Source organism: Arabidopsis lyrata, assembly GCF_000004255.2.
Source record: "Arabidopsis lyrata subsp. lyrata unplaced genomic scaffold ARALYscaffold_5, whole genome shotgun sequence".
NCBI lineage: Eukaryota > Viridiplantae > Streptophyta > Magnoliopsida > Brassicales > Brassicaceae > Arabidopsis > Arabidopsis lyrata.
Genome location: NW_003302551.1, coordinates 11,243,261 through 11,271,193, shown reverse-complemented (window position 1 = coordinate 11,271,193; position 27,933 = coordinate 11,243,261). Strand labels below are relative to the sequence as shown.

Here is a 27,933-nt window from a genome sequence, read left to right as displayed (position 1 = left end):
ATATTTTTATTCAATAAGATTGTTTAAAATTATTTTATTTTATTTACACTATAATAATTATCTTATTTACATTTTTAAAATTGTTTAGTTTCCTTATAATTATCTTTTTTACTTTTTAAAATTAATTTCTTACAATTATCTTTTTATAGCTTTAAAATTAATAAAAGGAAATTTTTGTTTAACACGTGTCACAATCTGAGATCGATAAAATTACCACAAGTCACGATCCTATGAGTTATTGACTTTGAAAACCATACTTTATATAATAAGACGTGAGAGTGTGAGCTTAAACGGAGATGAGATGAGACACTTTTGATTTACTCTTTATGACTGCAACAACAAGACTTGCTCGTCTGCTGAAATTTGTCTGTGCATTCCATTATCACAACATATTAATCAAATATTTTTTTTTTTTTGAAGAAAACATATTAATCAAATATTAAAACAAAAAACAGAGAAAGGAACACATAAACTTAAAAATGAAAACAAATCCGACTCCTCTATATATGTTTTCTCTTTTCTATTTTTCCCAGTGTTGAATTGTATCTTTAAGATTTTAAGATTCTTTCTTTTTTCTCCTCGTCTCTCTATCTTTGTTTTGCAAATATCTCCTTATCTGCAATTAATTCTAATTAAACATTGACAATGCACAAATTTAAAATTAATTAAAGATGAAAATGGCTTAAAAATTTCTAACCTCCTCCATCGATGCTCATCAACATGAAGGGACCTCCAAGATTTGGAATAGCCCGCATTCTCTAATCTTCCAATTGCTATCATTCTCTGTTTTGACCTCAAAGAAAAGCTCAGTGGAAGTCACCTTCTCTGCTCTAACTTCAAATATGTAGATATGCTCTGTTAAAACTCGATCTATATAACACTTCCTTGGTTTACGCCGAACATTGAGACCATTCTGATTGTCCATGATGTCATGATATACATTTATCGAACTCCAACCATCACCAGTTTCTTCATTAACCTTAACAAACATGAAACAAGCCTTAAATCTCAAGGCTCTAGGAAGAGGCGACTCATTCAACTTGAATTCCACGAGACCCCCAGCAGTAGCTCGGTGATTGAAGCAGGCAGGCACTTGTGTACCCGGTAAGATCGCATATTCCGAAGTCGATGTGTGCATGATGAGGTCTCTGGCTTCTTGATTCAAATTGAAGCATTTGGGGAATTTGAGATGAATATCTGGATTGTTAAAGGTACAATCCAGTCGCTCAAGGGATTGACAATTGTCTGCATCTATGTAAGCTAGGGAATCTGAAAATTGTGGGAGTGATACCAGATTGTTGCAGTTGTAGAGTCTAAGCACACGTAAACGAGACATTCCCTTGACCCATGGAGCAACCTCTTGTATATCTTCGTTCAACTGCAGCTGCGTGATGATGTCAAGAGCATGCGGGAATTCCTTGAGGCTTTCAAAGTATGAAATCCCAAAGTCATAAAGACGAGACCATGACATGATCGACAAAGGAACTTCTTTTATTGCAGTTCCTGTGAGCCTGAGATACGCAATGTTTGTGGAGATCTCAGGAAATCTTTTCAACTGGGAGCAATTTCTGAGATCAAGTGTACGGAGAGATTCCAAGTCGATATTTGTTGGAAGAACCTCTAGCTTTGAGCATCCATACATTTTCAACTTAGACAATTTTTGAAGTTTTCCTATAGCGGATGGAACCTCCACAAGACTTGAGCAGTTGGATAGATCAAACTTTTTGAGTTTAGTCATATCTCCAATAGAGGAGGGGAGTTTCACGAGACTTGAGCATCCACTGATATACAATTCCTTCAGATTTGTGGCAGTTCCAATAGAAGGAGGGAGCTCTAGTAGACTTGAGCAATTTAGGAGATTTAATTCCCACAATTTACTCGCATTCTCGATACTGGGAGCTCCACAACACGTGAACAATTTTTTAGAGACAATTCCTGGAGATTAGAGGCATTGATAGAGGAGGGAAGCTTCACAAGACTTGAGCAATTATCAAGATACAACCGCTCAAGTTTGGATGCATTCCCAATAGAGGGAAGTTCCACTAAACTTGAGCAATCACGAAGATACAGTCGCTCAAGTTTGGTTGCATTCCCAATAGAAGACGGAAGTTCCACTAAACTTGAGCAATATTGGAGATCTACTTCTTCGAGATTAGTTGCTGTTGAAAGATCGGGAAGCTCTTTCAGATCTCTAGAACCACCCAAATCCATCCATTTGAGATTTTTAAGTTGCTGCATTTGACAAAGAAGATCATGTTCATACGATTGGCCTATAAATTTGGAGTTTGTTAAGAAAAAACATTTTCGGAAACAAATTATAGATTTAAAAAAAAATTGAAAGTTTTCATCAAAACTACTTACTTTAGTTCCTTCCCATAGCTTCTGAAGCTTGCTGTCTTGCAGATTTAGTTCGACGAGAAACTCAGGATTAAAAGTAGAAGGCAAACATATATCCTGGAAATATCTCCAATTCAGTGATCTAATCTTTTGAGAATGGTAAATCAGACCTTGCAATACTGATTGCAGTCTCTTAGTCTGGCCAAGATCATCACCATAGATTCTAACGAATTGAAAATCATGCATTCTTTCAAGTGCTTTCTCACTTATATTCAATTCTTCCTCAGTCTTAGATAAATCTAAATTTATCCCTATAAAACGTCTACTATCCTGAAATAGAGCCAGAAGAAAATCAGTAATGATGATTAGTTATCAAATAAACTCAATTCATATAGGCGATGCAATGGCAAAACTTACTGATGTATCATAGTCGAACACATCACATATATCTCTTTCACCAACCAAAAGTTGATGTTTCGTAAGGCCATGATGAACGAATTGCTTACGGGATATTTTTCTTCCGAATTGTTGTAGCAGAGTATGCATCTGTATTCTTTCGTATTCAATAGATATGAGAGATTTCTCATGTAAAACGTGAAGACCATGCCTCACATGTGAGAATTTGTTTGCCAGAGCCTCTTCCACTCTATGAACTGATGCAAAGTTGAAAAGGCAGGCTATATAAAGAAATAGATATTTATCTTCGTCACATAAGGCATCGTAACTGAACTGTATAATGCTCCCTATTTTTCCGTCGAGGCTAGCTTTTAACCTTGGTAGTGCCCTTTCCCACTCTGGCTTGGACATCCCCCGCAGAGCGGAGCCTAGAACCTTCAATCCCAAAGGGAGTTCACCAGCTAGAGCGATAACTTCCCAAGCAAGGTTACGGAAACCTTCATGTGGTTGTTTCTGACCAAAGGCATTCATACAGAAGATTTGAAAAGCCTCATCACTTGATGGAAAATCCACTTTATAAACTTGATTGATCCCATGGGCCTTCAAAACTCCAAGATCTTCTGTTGTGATAATAATCCGACTTCCAGGACCAAACCATTGAATTTCTTTCGCCAAGGCTTCTAACTGTCCTAAGTGGTCCACTTCATCAAGAACGAGAATCACTTTCTTGTCTTTCAAACGTTCTTGTGCCACTCCTAAATGAGAAATTGTGATATCTTTATGCTTGATCAGCTGAGACAACATTTGGGTTTGTAGTTGCAATTGTGCAGTGTACTCATCGAAACAAGGTCTTGGATAGCATCCTTTGATATTGACCATGATTGTACTAAGTTGAAATCTGTCGGAGACTTGGTTAAGCAGAAATCTGGCGATAGTTGTCTTACCAATCCCAGGCGGTCCCCAAATCCCAATCATCCTTACTTCATCCAAATCTAGGCGTAAGAATTGTTCCATCCTATCCATATGAGCTCTCATCCCTACTAACCCTTCGAAATCTCTTGATGGTATGGATAAATTCAACATGTTTGAAACATCAATGGATATCTTTTCAATCATCTCCGCTTCATTGCTCCTAACATTGATTGATATCGAGTAAAATTGTTACTTAGTCTAGTCATGAAAAATTCTCATATACACACATCCAAAACATATGCATTTTCTTGTCTTGATATTTATTTGAAAGCTACAAATAAACTCTAATAAGTAAATATTAATTAAGGAGAGTAGAAATCAAAAAGACAAACCAGTTGCGAGAATGCTCTCCGGCGATTATGGCCACATCCTTCAAAGCTTTTCTCCATCTCTCAATATGCTCTTTGGTTTTACCCTTACATGTTTTTCTGAAGGCTTTTCCAAAATCTCCGGTTTGTTTCTTTATGTCAGTTGGATCCACTTCATAAAAAATAGTCATGACTATCTGACCCAACACTTCCCTGCACTTCATGATTTCCGCTAATTCATCAAGACACCAGGAAGAAGAAGCATAGTTCTTGGAGAGCAAGACTATCGCAATCTTCGATCCTTTGATAGCTTCTTTGAGCTCAGGACCGATCGGCTTACTCCTCTCTATATTATTATCAATGAATGTGTCAATTCCCTTTCTTCTGAACGATTCCATGATGTGGCTAAGAAGGGTTCTTCGGACATCTGCCCCATGGAAGCTCGGGAATACATCATGTTTCCAGATTCGAGACACTGAAGTTGGAGGAGATGGAAGAGATAAAGAAGAAGCTTTAGTATCTTTGCTCTCTTGTTGGAATTTGAATTTTCTGAAAAGCATGAAGAAACCTATAGCGGCTGCGACCAAGACCAGGAAAAAAGAAGCAGAATTCATTAGTATGGTGAAGGATGGAGCAAGATCCTAGATGGATGGAGGAAGGATTTTAACAAAGAAGAAGAGATTTCGTGATTTTAACAAAGGACCAATGACGATTCTATTGACAATATAGTGAGATTTCGTGGAAAAAATGTTGCAAACGACAAAATCACTGTTCTCGATAAGGGAGATATGACTATAATTCAAACTAGTAATGTCCCCACTATTATCATCTCAAGTAGGCCTGGACGTTTGGGTAAATGGTTCGGTTCTTAGTATTTTGGTTCTGAAATTTAGGAACCATATTGGAACCAAATCAAAATCGGTTCGGTTCCTCTACGGTTCCTCTACGGTTCGGTTCGGTTCGAGTAATAAATTTTGGAACCAAATTATTTTGGGTATTTTTGGAACCGAGAAAACAAAACAATCATAATACAATATTCAAATGCAATTAGGTAAGTATGCAATCACATATTAGTAAGCATACCATTACAAATCCAAAAAATATTCGAAACTTGGAAAGTGTTATGTCAAAAGACACCCAAAGTTTCAAAGATACCGAAAAACACAAGTTTTTAAGACACCAAAATAACCCGAAATTTAAATCTGTTTCAAATTACAATCTTCTCCTTTTTCTTCTCTCCAAAGATTGTATCAAAAAACACCACAAAACCTGAAATAAAATGTACAAAAAGACTTTTAATACAATGAAATGAAATTTGAATCACAGAGAATAGAACTAGAGAAAGGGAAAAAATGACCTGAATAGATACTAGAGTCCATCACCATCTTCTTAACAAAACGTGAGTCAGCTTAATTCCCTTCGCAGCCAAACTCAAACTCTAAACATCAAAACAGACAATAATTAAGACACTTAGACTACACAGATTTACAAGTATTCAAGAAAATTGACAAGAGATATTACCTTTCTCAAGCTTGTCTTGATCTTCAATCTCAGATATTACAAGGTTTCTCTTTAGGTTTATGAAATATATATAGTGGGTTGTTGGGCTTGGGTTTAGGTTTAAGTTTGTATGGATTTGGGCTTTGGGATATATAGATATAGGTAAATGGATTATATTTTTCGGGTACCCATTTGGATCTCGGTTCTTACCCGAACCGAACCAATACCCATAGATCTGAAATTCAAGATCCAATCGATATTTTTATTAGAACCAGAACCGAACCATACCCATCAATTTCGGTTCGGTTCGGTTTGGTTCTATGTGGATCCATATTTGTGCCAAGGCCTAATCTCAAGCAACAACACTTCACGTCCACACTTTCTTTTTTTCTATTTCTCTCCCTAATAATAATAATGATAGAACAAAAGAGTTCATATTATTTAATCGTTATTAGATATATACACTTTATACAGTCCCGTCACATATACTCCCTGTTCTAAAAATCCCCGCCTAACCCCGATTACTCCCCGCTTAATCGCTAGGCCCACCCTCTCCGCCTCGATTAATGACTAATCCCCTAAAAAATCAGTAACCCGATTATTCTCCGCCTAATCCGATTACTTCCCGCCTAATCCGATTATTTTCCGCCTAATTTTACATACCCCGATTATTTTTTAGATTGCAAGTATAAAAAAAATATTTTATTTTTGTTATTCAATCATTTGAATTGGGAGTTTGTGATGTTTTACATAACTTGTGTTCAAATTTTAATAAAAATCATAAAAAATTGTTTTTACTGTAATTTTGAAAACAATATTGGATTAATATATTTTAAGCATATTAAAATAACCCTAAAACTAATCCCCGATTAATCTCCGATTTTAATCCGATTTTCCGATTAATCGCTAGGCCCATGCCGAGCGCCCGACTAGCGCCTAGCGATTTTTCAAACAAGGCATATACTTGTATAGTTAGTTAGAGATTATACTTGTATAGGATACTCACATGTACATTCATTCTAAGTTTAATGAGAAAATACACTTTATTTTGTCTCTCTCTCTCTTAATATGGTATCAGAGCTATGAGGAATTCTGCTTCCCCCATTGTTGTTTCTCATTCTTCTTCTCGAGCTTGATTCATCAGCCATGAGCATTCCAATTTCTCAGCTGATCTTCGATTTCTTGTCTCAAGAGTGCCACCCTCTATGATACACGAATCTGTTCTTAAGAATCAGCAAGATAATTCCTCACAAACTATTGAAATCATTGAAGCTAGCAATCTCAATATTAATGATCCATTAGTAGATCACTTAACAAAGGTTTTTTCAAGGAAAACACCAACAAGATTCAAGCTTCACATCAGTTCTCACTCTATTGACATCAATGATGATGCTTAAATGTAATAAGAGAATTTTCAATTCTATGTGCAAAAACAACAAAAGGTTCTGGGATTGGGACTTTGAACTTGTAGTATCATCAACTTTGCGCAGTGATACTATCCAGCAAAGACTCACAAGCATCTTGAAGCAAGTCCAGTACCTGTGAAAGAAACAAGTAGACAAGTCACTGATCAGGATTCGAATTTCCAAGTGAGTTTTGTCCTAACAAAACAGATCAAACAGTAAAATTCTCAAATAGGTCACTTGGGAGTGATAGTGGCATGCCATTTTGAAAGTCTTATAAACCATTTTGAAAAGACAATATAGCTGAAATTTTATAGGTAGCATCTGCCTAAACCAAAAGTTACTAATCCACAATCAGCTTAAATATCTAATGGTAATTACCTTCTCAAAACCTTGAGCTCCACCATAATATGGATCAGGAACAAACTTGTCATTGTGTTTCTTGCAATACGAACACATTAGCTTAACCTGAAAATTTCAAAGAAAGTGTTTTGAAAATAGCCTAAAAAGAGTTCCAAAGTCCAGCAAACACTAACGGTACCTTCTTATCTGCATCGGGCGGGAAATTCCCTCTGGCTTTCCATACATTATAGGCCTTCAATATATCCTCTGCAGACATCAAACATTCAAATTCATATTCATTTCAATAATCCATAACAAATCAGATCTCAACTTGCAAATTCCTAGTCCTAGGCTGAATCCCATTTGCATAGAAATCGATCTAACCACACAATTCCTCTATAACGTTGAATAAATTACTCAATCTTCTACCTTTGTTTTGTTCATCCATTGCAAGAATGAGATCAAAGTCCCTGAAATCAGATGCCTTAATCGGTCTAGATAATGATGTTATCTCAATCCCACGACGTTTCGCAGCACTTGTCATTCTTGGATCCGCCATATTCCCCTTTTTAAACAACAGTTTCACAAATCAAAAACTGAATCAGGAACATAAATTCCAAGGTCTCCACTAAAAACCTAAAGCCAAAATCAAACATAAATTTCTTACTCCGACCAAATTACATCCACTAATTGTTCCAATCATCATAAAATAGATTACTGTTTTTGTTCTTCCCTTGTAATAAGAGCAGTTTCATATTAAAATTGATTCAGAAACATTAATTTCAAAGTTTCTATAGCTCTGTATTCCGACAAAACTACATCCACCAAAAAACCCTAAAACCAAAACCAAACCTTTCTAGTTTCTACATATAAAACCATCATTCACCAATTGTTCAAATCAAGCATCTCTCATAAACCCTAAAATTAGATTTCGAAACTGAATTATTATTGTTATACCTCGTGATCATCAATGGTTCCAGCGGAATCAATTTTGAATTTGGAATCGAGATCTCTCTTCTTCACAAAATCTCTAAAAGACACCTTCAGCTGCTGGGCTCCGACAAATGTTTCCGAGACAGACAAAAAGAACAGAGAAAGGTTTAGTTTCGCTGCTCTGCGTCGGAGTCGTCGCCATCTAAGGGAAGGAGAAATTCTGGGTTTTTTATCAGATGATCGGAAATTAGAAGGAAGAAAGTAAGTGTGGTGGCAAAATAGTAAATAGGAAGCGATTGTTGGAGAAGCCGTGAGCTTGGGATAGTAGTAGTGTGACGGAGGAGTATCATTCATTCCCCAGAAAGGCAAAGGAAGAGAGGGGTATAATTGGCAATATAGGCTTTCAAATGTTGGTGTTCATTTGATGAGAGCAGTGTTCAAGAAAGCGCTAGGCGCTAAGCGGGCGGTGACCCAGTGCCTAGCGCCTAGAACGCCTAATCGGGGCCTAAACGATTTTTTAGGCGGTTTAGACGTTTATAACATAAAACATTATCAATATGATATTATATATAAAAGTTATATAAAATATCTATATAAAACTAAAAATTATGAAATTATAAACAAAAATTAGATAAAATATTTATTTATATTTATATTAAACAATATATGAATATTTATAACTATATATATAAATAAAACTCTAATTGAAATTAAAAAATACATTAAACAAGATCTATGTAATTTTAGGCGGTCAAGGCGGTTATCTAGGCGTCGGATGAGAGCCTAGCGCCTAGTCGGGGCCTAGGCGACCGCCTAGACCGCTTTTTAGAACACTGGATGAGAGTCGTTCACACGGACTCTTTGAGGCCGTTGAGGCTAATCAAAATCTCTCCTTCTAACAAAATAATCAAAGTGAGTAAACCATGAGAAAGAAAATGACTATAACGTTACCGTAGAACGTGACGAGTAAGTTGTGGACATCTTCAATGGTCCTCCATTGCCGCAATGTTGAGTCCAAGAAATTTAACGACATATACCTTGAATCCAACCATTCATGGTGAAAAGAGCCACGTTGGTGAAGCAAGAGAAGAAAACGCTCAAGATCATCACTCTAAACCCAGATAACAACAATTCGATTACTGTTGTAGAAGTTATTGATTGTTTGATCGAATTGAAAGATAAGATTATTGATGAACCACTTTGCGAGGCAGAAGAAACTTGTGACCCACGGTACCAAAAAAGTGACACTCTCTGGACTGCTAAATTCCAGAGATGGTGAAGCTGCGATTCGTCACATAATAATCACAACCAATTACAAAGAAACACACATAATTTTTTGAAAGTACTGTTTCTATTGGTTTATAAATATACTTAACTACATCTATTACTATTAATTAGAAAATAGACAGTTACAAACTTCCATTCACTATAAATATATATAATATATTAAATTTACTTATTAACACAAATTTAAACTCTAAAATAATAAATTAAGAGACTACAAAAGTGATAATTTTGTTTAATGTTACTAATTTACTATTTTTCCTAACATTTTTTCAATTAAGATATATGTATACTTTACAGTAAAAATATGAATTAAATTTGTTAAAGTTAAACTGTAAATAGAAAAATAATATAGAACTAAAAGCAAATAGTATATGCCACATGGGTCGCCCAGTTACCAACTGTGAACTAAAGGATTTAATCTTAAGATGTTACTAGCTAATTACTAAGAAGTAGTGTGGGGCACGTGCCCCACCTATTCATACTGTAGATCCGCCCCTGCGTCGAGTGATCCGAGATCACTGGCGGTGGCATGCTTTGATCTATCACAGTTTATACAGTAGTACCATGCAGCAGGGAGAGTCATCGTAACAGACCTCAAGGCGAAAGAACGAGTGATGAAACTGATGTACCACGAGAACGTCGAGGTCACCAAGAACGCCCTCTTGTGCATCCAGAGGCTTCTCTTTGGGTGCTAAGTACGCTAGCTTCTTGCAAGCTTGATGGGAACTTTGCATGTTTCTTTATATATGGGAAAGTAACCAAACACACAGATTGTGTTTCCTGTTTTTCCCTGTCCAAACAAAACCTGCTCCACCTTTTTTCCTTCGATTCTAGTACATCATCTGTGTTGAATTGTATTTTCTATTTCCTTCTCTTTTCAAAATTTTCTACATCCACTAGGATTTTCACCAGTGTTGAATTGTTGTAACAATGGACAATTTTATAAACAACGCTAAAGACCCATATAACATGTATGGGACTTACGCAAACGCTTGGACCTGTGTGATTCTTGACCATCCTTTTACCTTCAAGACGCTAGCAATAGATTCAGATGTCAAGAGATATGGGGATCCCAAGAGATTTATGATGAAAGATCTTGACCAGTTCATACAATGGAGAGACTTCTATATATAAGAGGGTTGGTAATGCTTGGAAGAGGGGTTATTTGTTGTATGTTCCACCAAAAACAAGGAAAATAAGCTTGATCGCAGCCATGGCCAATCAACTCAACTTCGATATTTATGACTTAGAGTTGTCTATAGTAAACAACAATTCCGAGCTCTGGCGATAGCTAATTGCGACTGCTAATCGTTCGATTATTGTTGTGGAAGATATTGATTGTTTGATCGAGTTGGAAGATAAGACTTTTGATGAACCACATCTGGAGGCCGACGAAACTTATGACCCACGGTACAAAAAAGGTGACACTGTCTGGACTGCTAAATTACATAGATGGTTTATGGTCAAGCTGCGGCAACGAACTTATCATAATATTCACAACCAATTACAAAGAAAATCTCAGATGCAGCTTTGTTGAATCAAATTTGCCAAAATGTTGATTGTGGGATTCTCTTAAAGGCATAAAGTCTTCCTAATAGTTCCGGAATTAAGATTTTGAACTTGCAATTTCATCAACTTGCCGTAGTGATACTATCCAGTAAACAGTCACATGCATCTTCTACCAAGACCAGTACCTGTCAAAGAAAACAAGTAGACCAAGTAATTAAGAGATCAATATTCAAGTTTCCATGTGAGCTTTCTCCTAACAAAACAGATCAACCAGGAATATAAGCATTTGAATTGAAAGACGCATTAAGAGAAGTGCAAACTAAGCCCCACATCTACCAACCGAGTTAACTGCCCCATATGATGACTCCCGTTTACTTCTTTGCCTAAACGACCTTATATAGTGACTTTATTGACTTACAACTAAATGAGCTCTAAAGTGATGCTTATTAACCTAACTAGAGGAGCAACTTTCTAAAGAACAAACACTAACGGTACTTTTTTATCTTCATCAGGTGGGAAATTCCCTCTTGATTTTGTACATTAAAAGACTTCAATATGTCCTCTGCAAAACATCAACATTCATCAATAACTGAAGTTAACTTCAACTCTTCAAAAACTAAGCACTTCTAACCACATAATATTTTTGGTTGAATGTTGAATAATTACTCTTTACTCTACCTTTGGTTTGTTCATTCATTGCAAGAACAAGATCAAATTCTCTGAAATCAAATGCCTTAATCAGTCTAGATAATGATGTTATCTCAATTCCATGAACTTCAAAGTCGCCACAGCTTCCTAGTGTTGGATTTTCAGATTCTTCTACTCATGACATAGATTCTTCCTTCTTTCCCTCCTCATCTCTATTTTCACTGTCTTTGTTTGTATATATCTCATTTCTGCAAATAACTTCAATTAGAAATTACCCAACAATACACATTGATAATCATACACAAGTATAGCATAAGTAATGCACAATTTTTATTAGTTAAAGATGAAAATGGCATAAAACCTTCTAACCTCCTCCCTCTAATGCCATCTCTGAAGCTTTTATCATGTTCATTAACATGAAGGAACCTCCAAAATTTGGAGTAGCCCACATTCTCCGATCTTCCATTTTCTATTGTATGTTTTGAACTCAAAGACAAGATCCATGGAAGTCACCTCCTCTACTTCGAGTTCAAATGTGTAGATATGCTCTGTTAAAAGTTGATCTATTGTAAAGCCTCTTGGTGTACGCAAAACTTTGAGATCCTTCTGTTCGTCCTTGATGTCAATTTCTACTCTCATCGATCTCTGATCAAAACTCATTTCTTCATTAACCTTAACCAGCATGATACAAGCCTTAAATCTCAAGAATGTAGAAAGAGGTGACTTAGTCAACTTGATTTTCAAGGAACCTTCAGCAGTAGGTCGGTGATTGAAGCAGGCAGGTACTTGTGCACCCGGTAATATAGCATATCTAGAAGTTGATGTGTGTATGATGAGGTCTCTGGCTTCTTGATTCAGTTTGAAGCAGTTGGCGAAGTGGAGACAAATCTTCGGATTGTTAAAGGAACAATCCAGTCTCTCAAGAGACTTACAGTTATTTGCATCTATCCAAGATAGGGAATTTGAAAGCTGGGGGAGTGAAATCAGATTATTGCAGTTGTAGAGTCTAAGTCTACGTAAACGAGACATTCCCTTGATCCATGGAGGAACTTCTTGTATATCTTCCCTTACCAAAACCAGCTCCGTGATGATGTTAAAAGCATGCGGGAATTCCTTGAGGCTTTCAAAGTATGACATCCGAAATTTTAAAGGACGAGACCACGACATGATCGACAAAGGAACCTCTTTGATTCCAGTTCCTAGGAGTTTGAAATCCACAATATTATTAGAAATCTCAGGAAAACTTTTCAATTGCGAGCAATCTGAAAAACGAGGGAAATTCCACAATCCAGTTGCTCAAACTTGTAGTATTAAAGAAAAAAAAACGAGGAATGAATCAACAAGTTTCTAGAATTAAACACTTATCTTCAAATATCTATAAAGCGGCACACTCTCCTCTTCCCCATTCACAATCACCATCATCATCATCTTCAACCTGCTCTCAATCCAAAATTCTCTCTTTTACTAAAACTGTTTCAATATCTCTCCCTCTTCTAAAGCTTCAATCTTCTTCACTTTTCCACAAACAGATAAATAAAAGTTTCAATCTTTGATACTTTCTCGATGGAACTTATCCCCAATCTTTCCGACGACGTTGCTCGCGAGTGTCTCCTTCGCGCCTCCTACAAACAGTTCCCTGTCATCGCCTCTGTTTGCAGAGGCTGGAACCGTGAAGTCTCTCTCTGACTTTTATAACTTCCCTTTTTCGTACTTCAAGATGTTCTGCATGATTCAAACTCTGATGAGAGTTTCAGATTATTTTCTTGTTGATGATCGAGCCTTTGTGGCAGTTTATAGGAGATTGTGATGTTATGCTGAATGTTTTTTTTTTTTTTTTGGGTTGCAGGGGATGTGGGGAGCGTGTATTTTGGTCCGAATCACCCGATGAAATCTCACAGGCTTTGTATGACTCATTATCTTATCCATGCATATGGTTTCCATAGCAAGATGGAAGTTTATGTCAGTCTCTTGCTCATCTTTCATGTTTCTTGTTCTTGATCCTTTATTCCTTTTGTTTACGATCTCACTGTACATCATTTTATGTTCTCTATTGTTTCAGCGTCCACACAAGGCATATCCTATTGAGATGGCTCAGTTCCATTCTCCCGACTACGTGGAATTCCTGCAACGAATCAATCCAGAAAATCAAAACTTGTTTCCCAATGAAATGGCTAGATGTAAGTTGTGTATCTTCATTAATTGGTTTTGCAATCTACATGTTCTGCTGAAATAAGTTACTGTGATGCAGATAATCTTGGAGAGGATTGTCCTGTCTTTGAAGATTTGTTTGAATTTTGTCAAATTTACGCCGGCGGAACCATAGGTAAATACACGTAGTTGATATTAATGTTTGCTTGTCACTTTTGAGAAATGACTGACTGCAAATTTTGTCTATAGATGCTGCACGCAGGTTAAACAACAAACTCTGTGACATTGCTATAAATTGGGCGGGCGGGCTGCACCATGCCAAAAAATGTGATGCATCTGGGTTTTGTTACATCAACGATCTTGTACTAGGAATTCTTGAGTTGTTAAAACACCATCCCCGTGTGCTATACATAGATATAGATGTTCATCACGGTGATGGAGTTGAAGAAGCTTTTTACTTCACTGACAGGTACAGTTACAAGTCCATAACACTACTTCTCGAAAGTTGTTTCTATAGAAATTGATTGCTAATATCTTTGAATTTTGTTATGGCAGAGTAATGACTGTTAGCTTTCATAAGTTTGGGGATAAGTTCTTTCCAGGGACAGGCGATGTTAAGGTAGTAATATTCAGAATTCATTTCCTGATTTGTGAGGACGGTTTCAATGTGTTTGGATGAATTTTCATTGTGATGTTTTTTTTTTTCTTTTAAAAGGAAATAGGAGAAAGAGAAGGGAAATATTACGCCATTAATGTGCCGCTGAAGGATGGAATTGATGACAGTAGTTTCAACCGTCTGTTCAGGACAGTAAGTTCTTGAACTGAAACAATCAAATTCTCAATGCTTTCACTGTTTTTGTGTGTTTGATCATTTTCTTTGATCTCTAGATAATTTCCAAGGTTGTTGAGATATATCAACCGGGTGCAATTGTTCTTCAATGTGGGGCAGATTCATTGGCCAGGGATCGACTAGGATGCTTTAATCTCTCTATTGATGGTGCTTTTTCTTCTTGTAATCAAAATCTCTTTCTCTCTTTCAATCTCTCGTTTGCTAGTTTCTTTGCGAATCGGGTTTTAAAATGGCTTCTGCTATGCATTTTCCAGGACATGCCGAATGTGTTAAATTTGTGAAGAAGTTCAATCTTCCCTTACTGGTATTTAATCTCTCTTGACTCTATATGTACGACTCCTTTCTGTAATCATAAGTTCGTTGATGACGGAGTCAGTTTTTTACTGATTGTTTATTAGGTTACAGGAGGTGGAGGATACACAAAGGAGAATGTAGCTCGGTGTTGGACCGTTGAGACTGGCATTCTTTTGGACACAGAACTTCCTAATGGTTAGTAAATTTCTTAATGTTTGTTATAGTACGGTTAACGTCACATGCTCACGGGTTAATTGTTCTGCAGAGATTCCTGAAAATGACTACATCAAGTATTTTGCGCCGGATTTTTCTTTGAAGATACCAGGTGGTCACATTGTAAGGAGCTCTTATGTCACTTATAGTTCCTCATTGCTTTAACAAAATCTATATACTTGATGTTTTGTGTTTTGAAATTGAAACAGGAGAATCTGAATACCAAATCATACATCAGTTCGATCAAAGTGCAGATTTTGGAGAACTTGCGATACATTCAACACGCTCCAAGCGTACAGATGCAGGAGGTAAACTCGGATCATCGTAGGACAACTGATGCTTTAATCAATCTTCTTTTTTTTGGTGTTATCTTAATACTGATCAGTTTTTTACTTGAATTTCATAGGTTCCACCGGATTTCTACATACCGGATTTTGATGAAGATGAACAAAACCCGGATGTACGTGTGGATCGTAAGTATCGATAACCACCTTGAAATCTAATCCCTTTGTTTTCTCAGTGACTAATGTTCGATTGTAAACGGTTTGATTGTTTCAGAGCGTTCGCGAGATAAGCAGGTCCAAAGAGACGATGAATATTTCGATGGGGACAATGATAATGATGCTTCGTAACTTCGATTCTTAGAACAGAAGACAATCCATTGTTGTTTATTTTTTGTTTGGTTATGAGAATTGTAATGATAACAACATTTTAACGGCTATTGGGCACCAAAACCACTACTGATTGATTCCAGCTTCTTCATCTTTTTCTCTTGGTGTATATTAATGGAGCTTTTCTTGTTCATTACTTCGTCACTGTTACAGTTTTTGATTTACTTTTTTTTTCAGTTTGGTTATCCAGAAGTTCAATTTTGATCAAATTCAATTCAAGTTATATAAGACACTAAGAGCATCCACAGTGAATAAACTTGAGTATATATGTTAGAATATTTTTTATGTGATAATAAAAAAAAAGAGAGAAGAGGGAGAGAGATAATAGAGAAATAATAGAAAGGAGAGTGAGACATGTGGCACTTACACCCAATTGTAAGTCTATACCCATCTTTTTTCCCTTTCATCACTATTTGTTTTTTTTTGTTTTTTTTTTAATTATAACACCCGAACAAAAGTTGCGCCTCTATGTATGGCCTAAGACCATACACAGTGGGATAATTTTTAGAGGGGTGTGAGTAATAAAAAAATCGAAAATAATGGAATAGTGCGTTTGGAGACTGAATCCGGATGTGTGATAACACTCGGGTGTTATCTCACTTGTCTTCCTATGAGTGGTTGCGATGAATAAAGGCAGCAGTTTTAAGCTTGACAACGATTTCGGTTAGTCTTTTTCTTTATTTTTAAACTTAACCTCTTAAGTTATTTTAATAATAAATTACCACTAACACACATCCTCCCACTTGTCCCATTGTGTATGCCCTAAATATGCATAAAAAAAATAGATTAAAAACACTAATGAGAAATACTTTTGAATAGAAATAATTTAGGTAGATCTGACTGAAATCGAATGTCAAAAAACAATGTAGCGAATAATTTAACAAATAAAAATAGATTTGAAAACCAAAATTCAATGATTATTAACAAAATCTGAGAAAGAACAGAAAAAAAATACTGATCAAGAATTTGAGGTTTTCTTGATAAAAATTGCATCAGAGTCATGGAAGTTTATGATTTCCAACACTACTCAATAATTTGAGCTTCTTTTATCAATGGTGATTAACTCATCATTTGCAATCAGATGGGTATACAACTATAAAAAATCATTAGAAAGAAGTGAAACAAAAAACACAATTGTATAAAAGAAACAGAGAAAATGATAAGCAAATCGAGAGAATGCAGAATTGGTTTCGTGGTGCAGAATTGCAGATGTAATTTATTGGGGGCTGCGAGTGATGTAGGGTTTTACATATATATTTATACGAAGGTGGTCAAAATCTAACCCTAGGGTTTAATGTGTTAACCATGGTTAAGTTAAACAATAAAAATTTAAAATTCTGTTGTGAGGAATATAATAATCCCAACAGAGATTTACCACTAGGTGATTCGTTTTTTCTTTTTCTTTTTTGGTTTACTACGATTCGATTTTGTTTGGATTTTGATGGTTTCAAGTTTATTGGTTCGATTTCTTAGATTTAAATTTTTTTAAAAAAAAAGCTTCTAAAGCTTTGAATGATTACGGGTACGGCGATAAAACCGTTTATAGATTAAATTACCTTTGGTTTAATAATATTTATAGATTATAGTTTATGACTGCTGGCAAAAAAAAAATAGTCTTAAACTAAATCTGACAGCTTTTACATAGAAAATTTGGTATCTGACAGATTGTTGTCCGCCCAAAAATAAAATAAAGTTTTTGGAATTTCCATGGATGAATTTCCAAATTTTTATGGCTTAACATAAAAATTCAATGAAAAATGTTCCAAAATCTCCCAAAAGGAGTTTCAAAGTCAAGCAACAACACCAATATTAGACAAATTCCCTCTTTCTGTCCATACACATCCAATATACCCTCTGCAAATATACATCAAAATATATCAACCATGGATTATTAATTTCAACACTCCATGACTAAATCAATCACACATCTCAACTTCCAAAAGAAATTGATTAATGGGCTTAACCAATCTTTAATTAATCAATCTTTAATGGGCCTTTTCGGCTTCCCAAAGGCCCAAATATACATCAATTCCTGCAAAAAAAAAAACCGACGGGTCCATCTTCGACCAACGGAATCGATTCGCCGGTAAACACAAAACCTCCGTAGAAAGATCCAACGGCAACGTCAGACCCACCGAAGAAGACGACACGAAGGCGAAAAAAGATAGGGATAATATCGTAATTTCCAGTAAATAGAAAGCTGTCTTCTTCTTCTTCTTCTTCTTCTTCTAACTTCCTTCCACGCTTCAGATCCGAGTTTAAGAGAAGCTCTCTCAATCTCTCTTGATCATTCACTTTTGTCTTCTCCTTCAGGTCAAAAACTCAATTTCACTTTTCTTAAATCAAATCCTTTCTTTATTCTATCATTCTGATTCAATCGATTTTGAAAGTATTTGAATTGCGTTTGCTACTTGATCTGAGTTTTTGAAAATTTTCTTCTTCACATTTCATGGATGCTTGTAGATCGTGTTTGTTTGATTGAAAAAATAGTCACAATTCAGAAAGTTATGCTTTGTTCTGTCTTACAATTGTAGGGTTTTGGATCAGTAGTGTTCAATAATCTCAAGTGTTGTTTAAGCTTCTGAACTATATCCATGGATCATGCAGAACTAACTTTAGAGCAGGTTTGTGATTTTATTTTGCATACATTTACTTATTCATTAAGTAAGTAAATCTGCAGAATTGATTCAATCTCTGTTGCTGTTTGTAGGTATTGAAAAGAGACATACCATGGGAGACTTACATGACAACTAAGCTGATTTCAGCAACAAGTCTCCAGCATTTAAGGCGCTACGATAAAAAACCCGAAAGTGCAAGGGCACAGTTGCTGGATGAAGTAAATCTTCTACAAAGCTTTCTTCTGATTAGTGGTTGAAGTTTTGTATAATGATCATGCAAGCGTTTACCTTGTTGTTATGAAGTGATAATATGTGGTGGTGTTATTGCAGGATGGTCCAGCTTATGTTCATCTGTTTGTTAGCATTTTACGTGATATATTCAAGGAAGAAACAGTTGAATATGTTTTGGCTTTGATTTATGAAATGCTCTCAGGTAAATGGAACCTGAAGATATGTGCTTTTAAATTTTCTTCATTTAGTTAGATACCGATTAATATTAATGTATCAACTGTTTGACAGAAAACCCGACACGAGCTCGGTTATTCCATGATAAATCTTTGGCACATGAGGATACTTACGAGCCTTTCTTGAGGTGAGCCCCTATGGTATAGCTTTATGACTGTATTTTGGTTCAGACAAGTATTGTTAAGGGGGATAAAGTCGCTTATTTGATCGTATGTGTTCTTTCTGCTTTGGGAAGGTCTAGGACTTCTTGGATTTTGCTCATTTCTTGTATTCTACTGTATCTATGGTGTCAAATGAACCTAACCTTTCCTAGTGATTGGAAATGGCTATTTTTCAAAAAAGAATTAATCTCGGTGTGTTATGTTTAGTGGGACATTTTCACTTGACCTGATGTTTCTGTCCTGTAAATAAATTGTAGTGGTCCAGCACAAGATTTCGTTGCTTTTTCTGTTCTATTGCCTTGGTCCTTGCTCGTTTTTTTCTGAGATCCAGAATTGAGTGATGATGAGTCAGTTTGTTAAACTAAATACAATCCTCCTGACAAAAGGGGAAACATATGCTCCATTGGGGGGAACTGCTTTCAGCTACAGGCAAGTAGTATTTGTTCTTCAACCAAATAGCATTGGCAATAACTTGGTTGGGGCTCGGTGAAACTGTATGAAAAAAATAGATGATCTTTATCAAACGACATATATAGAGACAAAGTGTTTAGTCAAAGTCACTGTATGCTTGATTTTGTCTGTTTATCTGCAAAAGTAGGCAAGCTAAAAGATATGTTCTTTTCAGGTTGCTGTGGAAGGGAAATTGGTTCATTCAAGAAAAAAGCTGCAAGATCCTTGCCTGGATAATAAGGTATTTAATAAAGCTTATCTATCATAATTCTATCATTTCATGTATGTAACATACAGCCTCATTTACATATAGTGCTAGGCCAAAATCTGGTGATGGTGTTATTGCTAATGGAGAAGCTTCGGGTTCAAAGAAACAGATTACTACACTTGATGATGTTCTCAAAGGGTTGGTGGAATGGCTTTGTGCTCAGGTTTCTTCTTCTTTTCTCTTTCTCTCGTTCTAGTTTATGTTGGTCTTGCATTGTTGTTTTAAGTGCTAGTTTTTTTTGTCTTGTAGGCAATGCCATTGTTAGAGCTAGAGCTCATATAACATTTATTTTGTGAAAATCAGCAATAACAATTCCACTCTCACCATGTCTTTGTTAAATTACGCAAATGCAAACACTAACACAAACAAACAATTATTCTGAGTAGGCAAAAAGTCTTTGATGTTGGCTAATAAGTTGATGCGAGTTTGATATTTAGGGAACCTTTATGTTGTGACATAGTGAATCCAGAAAAGCTTTTGATGTCCACCATGGATATTACAATCCTTGGCTTTGATATGCAGTTGAAGCAACCTTCTCATCCTACTCGTGGTGTTCCAATTGCAATCAGCTGCCTATCATCACTGCTTAAGGAACATGTTGTCAGATCGTCGTTTGTTCAGGCAGATGGGGTTAAGTTACTTGTCCCTTTAATCTCCCCTGCATCCACTCAGCAATCTATCCAGGTAACTATATTTTTAGGGGAAGTAATTTCCACTAGAGTTGTAAATAAGTATGGCAGTTTCCAAATCATGCAAAGTTCTTGGCAGAAAGGTGATTAGTGATTACTAGACAGACACTCTGGGGGTGAAAATAACTTTGAATTTCAAATAACTACTAAATCTGTTGATTTATATTGCTTCCTTGTTCTAAAGTGTGGGCTGGACAAATTAGTAACAATGAGATAGTTCTGTTTTAGTTGTCAGAAGAAAGAACAACTCTCTTTTTGCTATAATTTCTCAGTACCTAATTCCTGTGATTTGTGTGCTTTTAACCACAGATTTTGTATGAAACATGTCTCTGCGTGTGGCTTCTGTCCTATTATGAGCCTGCAATAGAGTACTTAGCAACATCTAGGACAATGCAAAGGCTCACGGAAGTGGTTAAGAGCTCGACAAAGGAAAAGGTGAGTTATGTTTTTTTGTCTGATCTTTAACTTGCATAAATGTGGTGTGATGCACATGCACTTGTTATTATGTTTATTTGACGGTATTATATCTTACAGGTTGTCAGGGTGGTCATATTGACGTTCAGGAACTTGCTTCCAAAAGGTACATTTGGTGCCCAGATGGTTGATCTTGGACTCCCACATATTATCCACAGTCTAAAAACACAAGCATGGAGTGATGAGGTAAGAAGACAATTTAAATACAAAGCCTGAGGACTGCTGCTTATTAGTTGTCGTGGGGAAGATGAATTTCTTTAATTTCTGCTAAAGCTACAGCGAGAAATTTGGTTAATAGAAGTGATGCCGATAACATTAGATGTGTTTTTAGTACTTGATGGTCATAGTTAAACTCGCTAAATTCTGAACTTGTAAGGACTTGCTGGATGCACTGAACCAACTAGAAGAAGGGCTAAAAGACAAGATCAGGAAATTGAGTTCCTTTGACAAGTATAAGCAAGAGGTTCTTCTTGGCCATCTTGATTGGAACCCAATGCACAAAGATGCCAATTTCTGGCGTGAGAATGTCACAAGCTTTGAGGAAAATGACTTCCAGGTATTTCTTCTTTTAACCTGTCTCGGTAATCAAAGGGCACAAAGCGGGCTGGTCCTCCTAATCACATGTTAAAACTTGTTGGATACAGATACTCAGGGTCCTCCTCACGATCCTGGACACGTCTAGTGATCCAAGATCGTTGGCGGTGGCATGCTTTGATCTATCACAGTTCATACAGTACCATGCAGCGGGGAGAGTGATCTTAACAGACCTCAAGGCGAAAGAACGAGTGATGAAACTGATGAACCACGAGAACGCCGAGGTCACCAAGAACGCCCTCTTGTGCATCCAGAGGCTTCTCCTGGGTGCGAAGTACGCTAGCTTCTTGCAAGCTTGATGGGAACTTTGCATGTTTCTATAATATGGAAAGTAAATAAAACACACACAGATTGTGTCCAAACAAAACATGCATCATCTGTTTATTATGTATCCTGGAAAATATCTGCTCTGCTATTGTATGCTTAAATAGATTATTTCTGGGTTGTTTTTTTTCCTTCTATTGTATATATATTCAATAAAAAGAGGCTCATTTGTTACAGAGAGACAATTTTGGGCCAAATTTGTTGTATTTCTGGGTTGTTTTTTTTCCCTTCTATTGTATATATATTCAATAAAAAGAGGCTCATTTGTTACAGAGAGACAACACATTAACTTAAAAATGAAAACAAATCTGAAAATACGGTTTTAACATCTCTATCTTTGTTTGCATATATCTCCTTATCTGCAATTAGTATCAATTATGCACAAATTTTAAAACTTATAGAATCACATAATTAACGATGGAAATGGGATAAAAGTTTTTAACCTCACCATGTTCATTAACACGAAGGAACCTCCAAGGTTTGGAGTATCCCGCATTCTCCTATCTTCCACTTGATATTGCTCCATCCTAATACATGTTTAGCTTAAACTGAAAATTCAATGAAAGCAGTTCTAAAATCTCCCAAAAGAAGAATTCAAAAGTCCAGCAAACAACAAACACCAAAGGTACCTTTTTATCTGCATCAGGTGGGAAATTCAATCTTGCTTTCAATACATGAATTTTAAAGTCTCAACAGCTTCTTCTCTTCCTCGTCTCTTATCTTCACCGTCCTTGTTTGCATATATCTTCTTCACTGCAATTAATTTAAATTTTAAACATAACCCAACACTGCACATTGATAATCTTTCACACGTACAACGTCATAAACTTCAAATAAATTAAAGATGAAAATGGGTTAAAATTTCTAACAGTATCCCATCGACGCTCATCTACATGAAGGGACCTCCAAGATATCCCCAAGTCTTTGATCTTCCAATTGCTATCATGAAGGGACCTCCAAGATATCCCCAAGTCTTTGATCTTCCAATCAGGAAGGGACCTCCAAGATTTGCTATAGCGTGTTTTGAACTCAAAGACAAGCTCGGTGGAAGTCACCTCCTCTGTTTCAACTTCAAATGTGTATATATGCTCTGTTAAAAGTGGCTGTATACTATAAAGGCTTGGTGTACACCGAACTTTGAGATCATTCTGTTTGTCCCTGATGTTAATCATTACTTCCATCAAACTCTTATCAGCACCAGTTTCTTCGTTACCCATAACCAGCATGAAACAAGCCTTAAATCTCAAGGATGTGGGAAGAGGCGACTCATTCAACTTGATTGTCAAGGAACCCCCAGAACTATCCGGTAACATCTCCAGGTGATTGAAGCAGGCAGGCACTTGTGTACATGATATGATCGCAGGATGAAAAGTCGATGTGTTCATGATAAGATCTCTGGCTTCTTGATTCAAATTGAAGCATTTGGAGAATTTGAGACGAATATCTGGATTGTTAAAGGTACAATCCAGTCTCTCAAGGGATTGACAATTATCTGCATCTAAGTAAGATAGGGAATCTGAAAGTTGGGGGAGTGATACCAGATTGTTGCAGTTGTAGAGCTTGAGTTTACGTAAACGAGACATTCCCTTGACCCATGGAGCAACCTCTTGTATATCTTCGTTCAACTGCAGCTCCGTGATGATGTCAAGAGCATGCGGGAATTCCTTGAGGCTTTCAAAGTATGAAATCCCAAAGTCATAAAGACGAGACCATGACATGATCGACAAAGGAACTTCTTTTATTGCAGTTCCTGTGAGCCTGAGATACTTAATGTTTGTGGAGATCTCAGGAAATCTTTTCAACTGGGAGCAATTTGTGAGATCAAGTGTACGGAGAGATTCCAAGTTGATATTTGTTGGAAGAGCCTCTAGCTTTGAGCATTCTCTCATTTTCAACTCAGACAATTTTTGAAGTTTTCCTATAGCGGATGGAACCTCCACAAGACTTGAGCAGTTGGATAGATCAAAAGCTACGAGATTAGTCATATCCCCAATAGAGGAGGGGAGTTCACGAGACTTGAGCATCCACTGATATTCAATCTCCAAAGATTTGTGGCAGTTCCAATAGAAGGAGGGAGCTCTAGTAGACTTGAGCAGTTGGATAGATCAAACACTTGGAGATTAGTGATATCTCCAATAGAGGAGGGGAGTTTCACGAGACTTGAGCATCCGCTAATATTCAATCTCTTCAGATTTGTGGCAGTTCCAATAGAAGGAGGGAGCTCTAGTAGACTTGAGCAATTTTGGAGAATTAAATCCTTGAGATTAGTCGCATTCTCGATATCGGGGAGCTCCACAACACGTGAACAATTATTGAGATACAATTCCTGGAGATTAGTGATATCTCCAATAGAGGAGGGGAGTTTCACGAGACTTGAGCATCCGCTAATATTCAATCTCTTCAGATTTGTGGCAGTTCCAATAGAAGGAGGGAGCTCTAGTAGACTTGAGCAATTTTGGAGAATTAATTCCTTGAGATTAGTCGCATTCTCGATATCGGGGAGCTCCACAAGACTTGAGCAATCGCTTAGAGAAAATTTATGGAGATTAGTTGCATTGATAGAGGAGAAAAGCTTCACAAGATTTGAGCAATTATCAAGACACAGTCGCTCAAGTTTGATTGCATCCCCAATAGATGGAAGCTCCACAAGATTTGAGCAATCTGTGAGATCAAATTCCCGGAGATTGGTCGCATTCTGAATAGAAGAAGGGATTCTCACCAGACTTGAGCAATTAACGAGAAACAATTTCCGGAGACTAGTTGCGTTCTCGATAGCGGGAAGCTCCACTATACGTGAACAATTATTTAGAGACAATTTCTGCAGATTAGGGGCATTGATAGAGGATGGAAGCTTCACAAGACTCGAGCAATCATCAAGATTCAGTAGCTCAAGTTTGGTTGCATTCCCAATTGAAGACGGAAGTTCCACTAAACTTGAGCAATTTCGGAGATTTACTTCTTCGAGATTAGTTGCTGTTGAAAGATCGGGAAGCTCTTTTAGATCTTCAGAACCACCCAAATCCATCCATTTGAGATTTTTAAGTTTCTGCATTTGACAAAGAAGATCATGTTGATACGATTGGCCTATAAATTTGGAGTTTGTTAAGAAAAAACATTTTCGGAAACAAATTATAGATTTTTACAAAATTGAAAATTGAAAGTTTTAATCAAAACTACTTACTTTAGTTCCTTCCCATAGCTTTTGAAGCTTGCTGTATTTCAGAGTTAGTTCGACGAGAAACTCCGGATTAAAAGTAGAAGGCAAACATATATCCTGGAAATAACTCCAATCCAGTAATCTAATCTTTTGAGAATGATAAATCAGACCTTCCAGTACTGACTGCAGTCTCTCAGTCTGAGCACGATTCTTATCCTTGATTCTAACGAATTGAAAATCATGCATTCTTTCAAGTGCTTTCTCACTTATATTCAATTCTTCCTCAGTCTTAGATAAATCTAAATTTATCCCTATAAAACGTCTACTATCCTGTAAAATGAGCCAAAAATAAATATAAGTAATGCTGGTTAGTAATCAAATAAACTCAATTCATAGAGGAGATGCAATGGAAAAAACTTACTGTTGTATCATCCTCAAGCACTTCACATATATCCCTTTCACCAACCAAAAGCTGACGTTTTGTAAAGCCATGACGAACGAATTGTTTACGGGAAGTTTCTCTTCCGAATTGTTCTAGCAAAGTATGCATCTTGATTGTTTCTCCATCAATGGATATGAGAGATTTCTGAGCTAATACGTAAAGACCTTGCCTCACATCCAAGAACTTTCCAAGAAGCTCTTTCACTTTGGTTGTTGATTCGTATATAAAAAGGCAGGCTATATAAAGAAATAGATATTTATCTTCGTCACATAAGGCATCGTAACTGAACTGTATAATGCTCCCTATTTTTCCGTCGAGGCTAGTTTTTAACCTTGGTAGTGCCCTTTCCCAGTCTGGCTTGGACATCCCTCGCAAAGCGGAGCCTAGAACCTTCAATCCCAAAGGGAGCTCACCAGCTAGAGCCATAACTTCCAAAGCTAGCTTACGGAAACCTTCATATGGTTGTTTCTGACCAAAGGCATTCATACAGAAGATTTGAAAAGCCTCGTCATTTGATGGAAAATCCACTTTGTAAACATGATTGATCCCACGGGCCTTCAAAACTCCTAGATCTTCTGTTGTGATAATAATCCGACTTCCAGGACCAAACCATTGAATTTCTTTCGCCAAGGCATCTAATTGTCCTGAGTGATCTACTTCATCAAGAACGAGAAGCACTTTCTTGTCTTTCAAACGTTCTTGTGCCACTCCTAAATGAGAAATCATTATATCTTTCTGATTGAAAATAAGAGACAACATTTGTTTTTGTAGTTTCAATTGTGCATTACGCTCATCCAAACAAAGTCTTGGATAGCATTCTCTGATATCCGCCATGATTGCAGCAAGTGGGAATCTGCTGGAGAATCGGTCAAACATACATGTAGCGATGGTCGTCTTACCAATCCCAGGCGGACCCCAAATCCCAATCATCCTTACTTCATCCAAATCTAGGCTTAAATACTTTTCCATCCTTTCCATATGAGCTGTTATCCCAACAAAATCATCGAAATCACTTGATGGTATGGATAAATTCAACATGTTTGAAACATCAATGGATATCTTTTCAATCATCTCCGCTTCATTGCTCCTAACATTGATTGATATCGAGTAAAATTGTTAATTAGTCTAGTCATGAACAATTCTCATATACACACATCCAAAACATATGCATTTTCTTGTCTTGATATTTATTTGAAAGCTACAAATAAACTCTAATAAGTAAATATTAATTAAGGAGAGTAGAAATCAAAAAGACAAACCAGTTGCGAGAATGCTCTCCGGCGATTATGGCCACATCCTTCAAAGCTTTTCTCCATCTCTCAATATGCTCTTTGGTTTTACCCTTACATGTTTTTCTGAAGGCTTTTCCAAAATCTCCGGTTTGTTTCTTTATGTCAGTTGGATCCACTTCATAAAAAATAGTCATGACTATCTGACCCAACACTTCCCTGCACTTCATGATTTCCGCTAATTCATCAAGACACCAGGAAGAAGAAGCATAGTTCTTGGAGAGCAAGACTATCGCAATCTTCGATCCTTTGATAGCTTCTTTGAGCTCAGGACCGATCGGCTTACTCCTCTCTATATTATTATCAATGAATGTGTCAATTCCCTTTCTTCTGAACGATTCCATGATGTGGCTAAGAAGGGTTCTTCGGACATCTGCCCCATGGAAGCTCGGGAATACATCATGTTTCCAGATTCGAGACACAGAAGTTAGAGGAGATGGAAGAGATAAAGAAGAAGCTTTAGTATCTTTGCTCTCTTGTTGGAATTTGAATTTTCTGAAAAGCATGAAGAAACCTATAGCGGCTGCGACTAAGACCAGGAAAAAAGAAGCAGAATTCATTAGTATGGTATAGAGTGAATCAAGATCTTAGATAGATGAAGGATTAAGAAAGAGGAAGAGGCTTTGTGTAAATGGATACACAACGTTGACTATATTGGCAGCCTGGTAGGGAAACTCCATGTATGTTTCCTTTACCATATATTATTGTATAAATGAAACTTAATTAATGACCAACATTATTGAGGGGAATAGTTTGACCCAAAAAAAAAAAAAAAAACTGGAGCACGTCTTTTCCGAATATAATTATCCGTTGCCCCAAAGGTCTTGATGAGCAAGACATTGGTTAGGCTGATTGTAACCAACATATACAATCAAGAACACATAACCAATAAATGGGCTCAATACACTAATTGAAAACAAATAAACCATCAGTATAATCATCAAGAACCAGTCCAATCAATTCGATTCCACAGTGAAGAGTAAAACCATCAGCATAATCTCACCGATGCATGAAACGACTAGAAATATCCAGAGAGTTTTGTAGTTGAAACAATTTGTGTTAATGAGGCTCTAGACCGTTGACGACTTTGTTTGCACAGAAACTCCATGATTGTTTCAAGGAAAATATAGTGAGATTTAGTGGAAAATGTTGCTAACGACAGAATCACTGCCCCTACATATGCTCCACCAC

The 27,933-nt window shown here is 36.6% G+C and overlaps 4 protein-coding genes and 1 pseudogene across 7 annotated transcripts; 2 read left to right on the top strand and 3 right to left on the bottom strand.

The window, feature by feature from the left end:
- Positions 1-297: 297 nt before the first annotated feature.
- LOC9311747 (probable disease resistance protein RPP1) lies at positions 298-27,933 on the bottom strand. Its single transcript, XM_021024607.1, is given in 6 exon segments — positions 298-616; positions 698-1,893; positions 1,896-2,232; positions 2,362-2,667; positions 25,433-26,540; positions 26,713-27,933. Coding segments are annotated over 5 exon segments (3,519 nt in total). The 5' UTR covers positions 27,303-27,933; the 3' UTR covers positions 298-616; positions 698-715.
- LOC9313419 lies at positions 6,771-8,615 on the bottom strand (annotated as a pseudogene). Its single transcript, XR_002331768.1, has 5 exons — positions 8,216-8,615; positions 7,688-7,823; positions 7,458-7,525; positions 7,298-7,384; positions 6,771-7,052 (listed from the first exon to the last, which is right to left on the bottom strand). The product of XR_002331768.1 is annotated as a putative low molecular weight protein-tyrosine-phosphatase slr0328 (transcript).
- LOC110228163 (probable disease resistance protein RPP1) lies at positions 11,733-13,322 on the bottom strand. 2 transcript variants are annotated; one of them, XM_021024614.1, is made up of 2 exons: positions 12,005-13,322; positions 11,733-11,883 (listed from the first exon to the last, which is right to left on the bottom strand). In XM_021024614.1, the coding sequence occupies exon 1, from the start codon at positions 12,800-12,802 to the stop codon at positions 12,047-12,049; it is 756 nt and encodes a 251-aa protein (XP_020880273.1). In that variant the 5' UTR covers positions 12,803-13,322; the 3' UTR covers positions 11,733-11,883; positions 12,005-12,046. The 2 variants fall into 2 exon arrangements, with proteins under 2 accessions (XP_020880273.1, XP_020880272.1); XM_021024613.1 differs by having other exon boundaries at positions 11,734-11,893.
- On the top strand, positions 13,439-15,893 carry LOC110228162 (histone deacetylase 9-like). The gene is made up of 13 exons (XM_021024612.1): positions 13,439-13,594; positions 13,695-13,812; positions 13,884-13,958; positions 14,033-14,252; positions 14,339-14,402; positions 14,499-14,591; positions 14,672-14,780; positions 14,888-14,937; positions 15,032-15,122; positions 15,193-15,263; positions 15,350-15,448; positions 15,547-15,613; positions 15,699-15,893. The coding sequence occupies exons 1-13, from the start codon at positions 13,454-13,456 to the stop codon at positions 15,770-15,772; spliced, it is 1,272 nt and encodes a 423-aa protein (XP_020880271.1). The 5' UTR covers positions 13,439-13,453; the 3' UTR covers positions 15,773-15,893.
- LOC110228161 (V-type proton ATPase subunit H-like) lies at positions 17,876-22,060 on the top strand. Of its 2 annotated transcripts, none has more exons than XM_021024609.1 (12): positions 17,876-17,999; positions 18,346-18,435; positions 18,522-18,647; positions 18,760-18,862; positions 18,949-19,021; positions 19,681-19,746; positions 19,819-19,936; positions 20,296-20,457; positions 20,772-20,897; positions 20,997-21,122; positions 21,313-21,492; positions 21,581-22,060. In XM_021024609.1, the coding sequence occupies exons 2-12, from the start codon at positions 18,406-18,408 to the stop codon at positions 21,827-21,829; spliced, it is 1,359 nt and encodes a 452-aa protein (XP_020880268.1). In that variant the 5' UTR covers positions 17,876-17,999; positions 18,346-18,405; the 3' UTR covers positions 21,830-22,060. The 2 variants fall into 2 exon arrangements, with proteins under 2 accessions (XP_020880268.1, XP_020880267.1); XM_021024608.1 differs by lacking the exon at positions 17,876-17,999 and adding an exon at positions 18,006-18,124.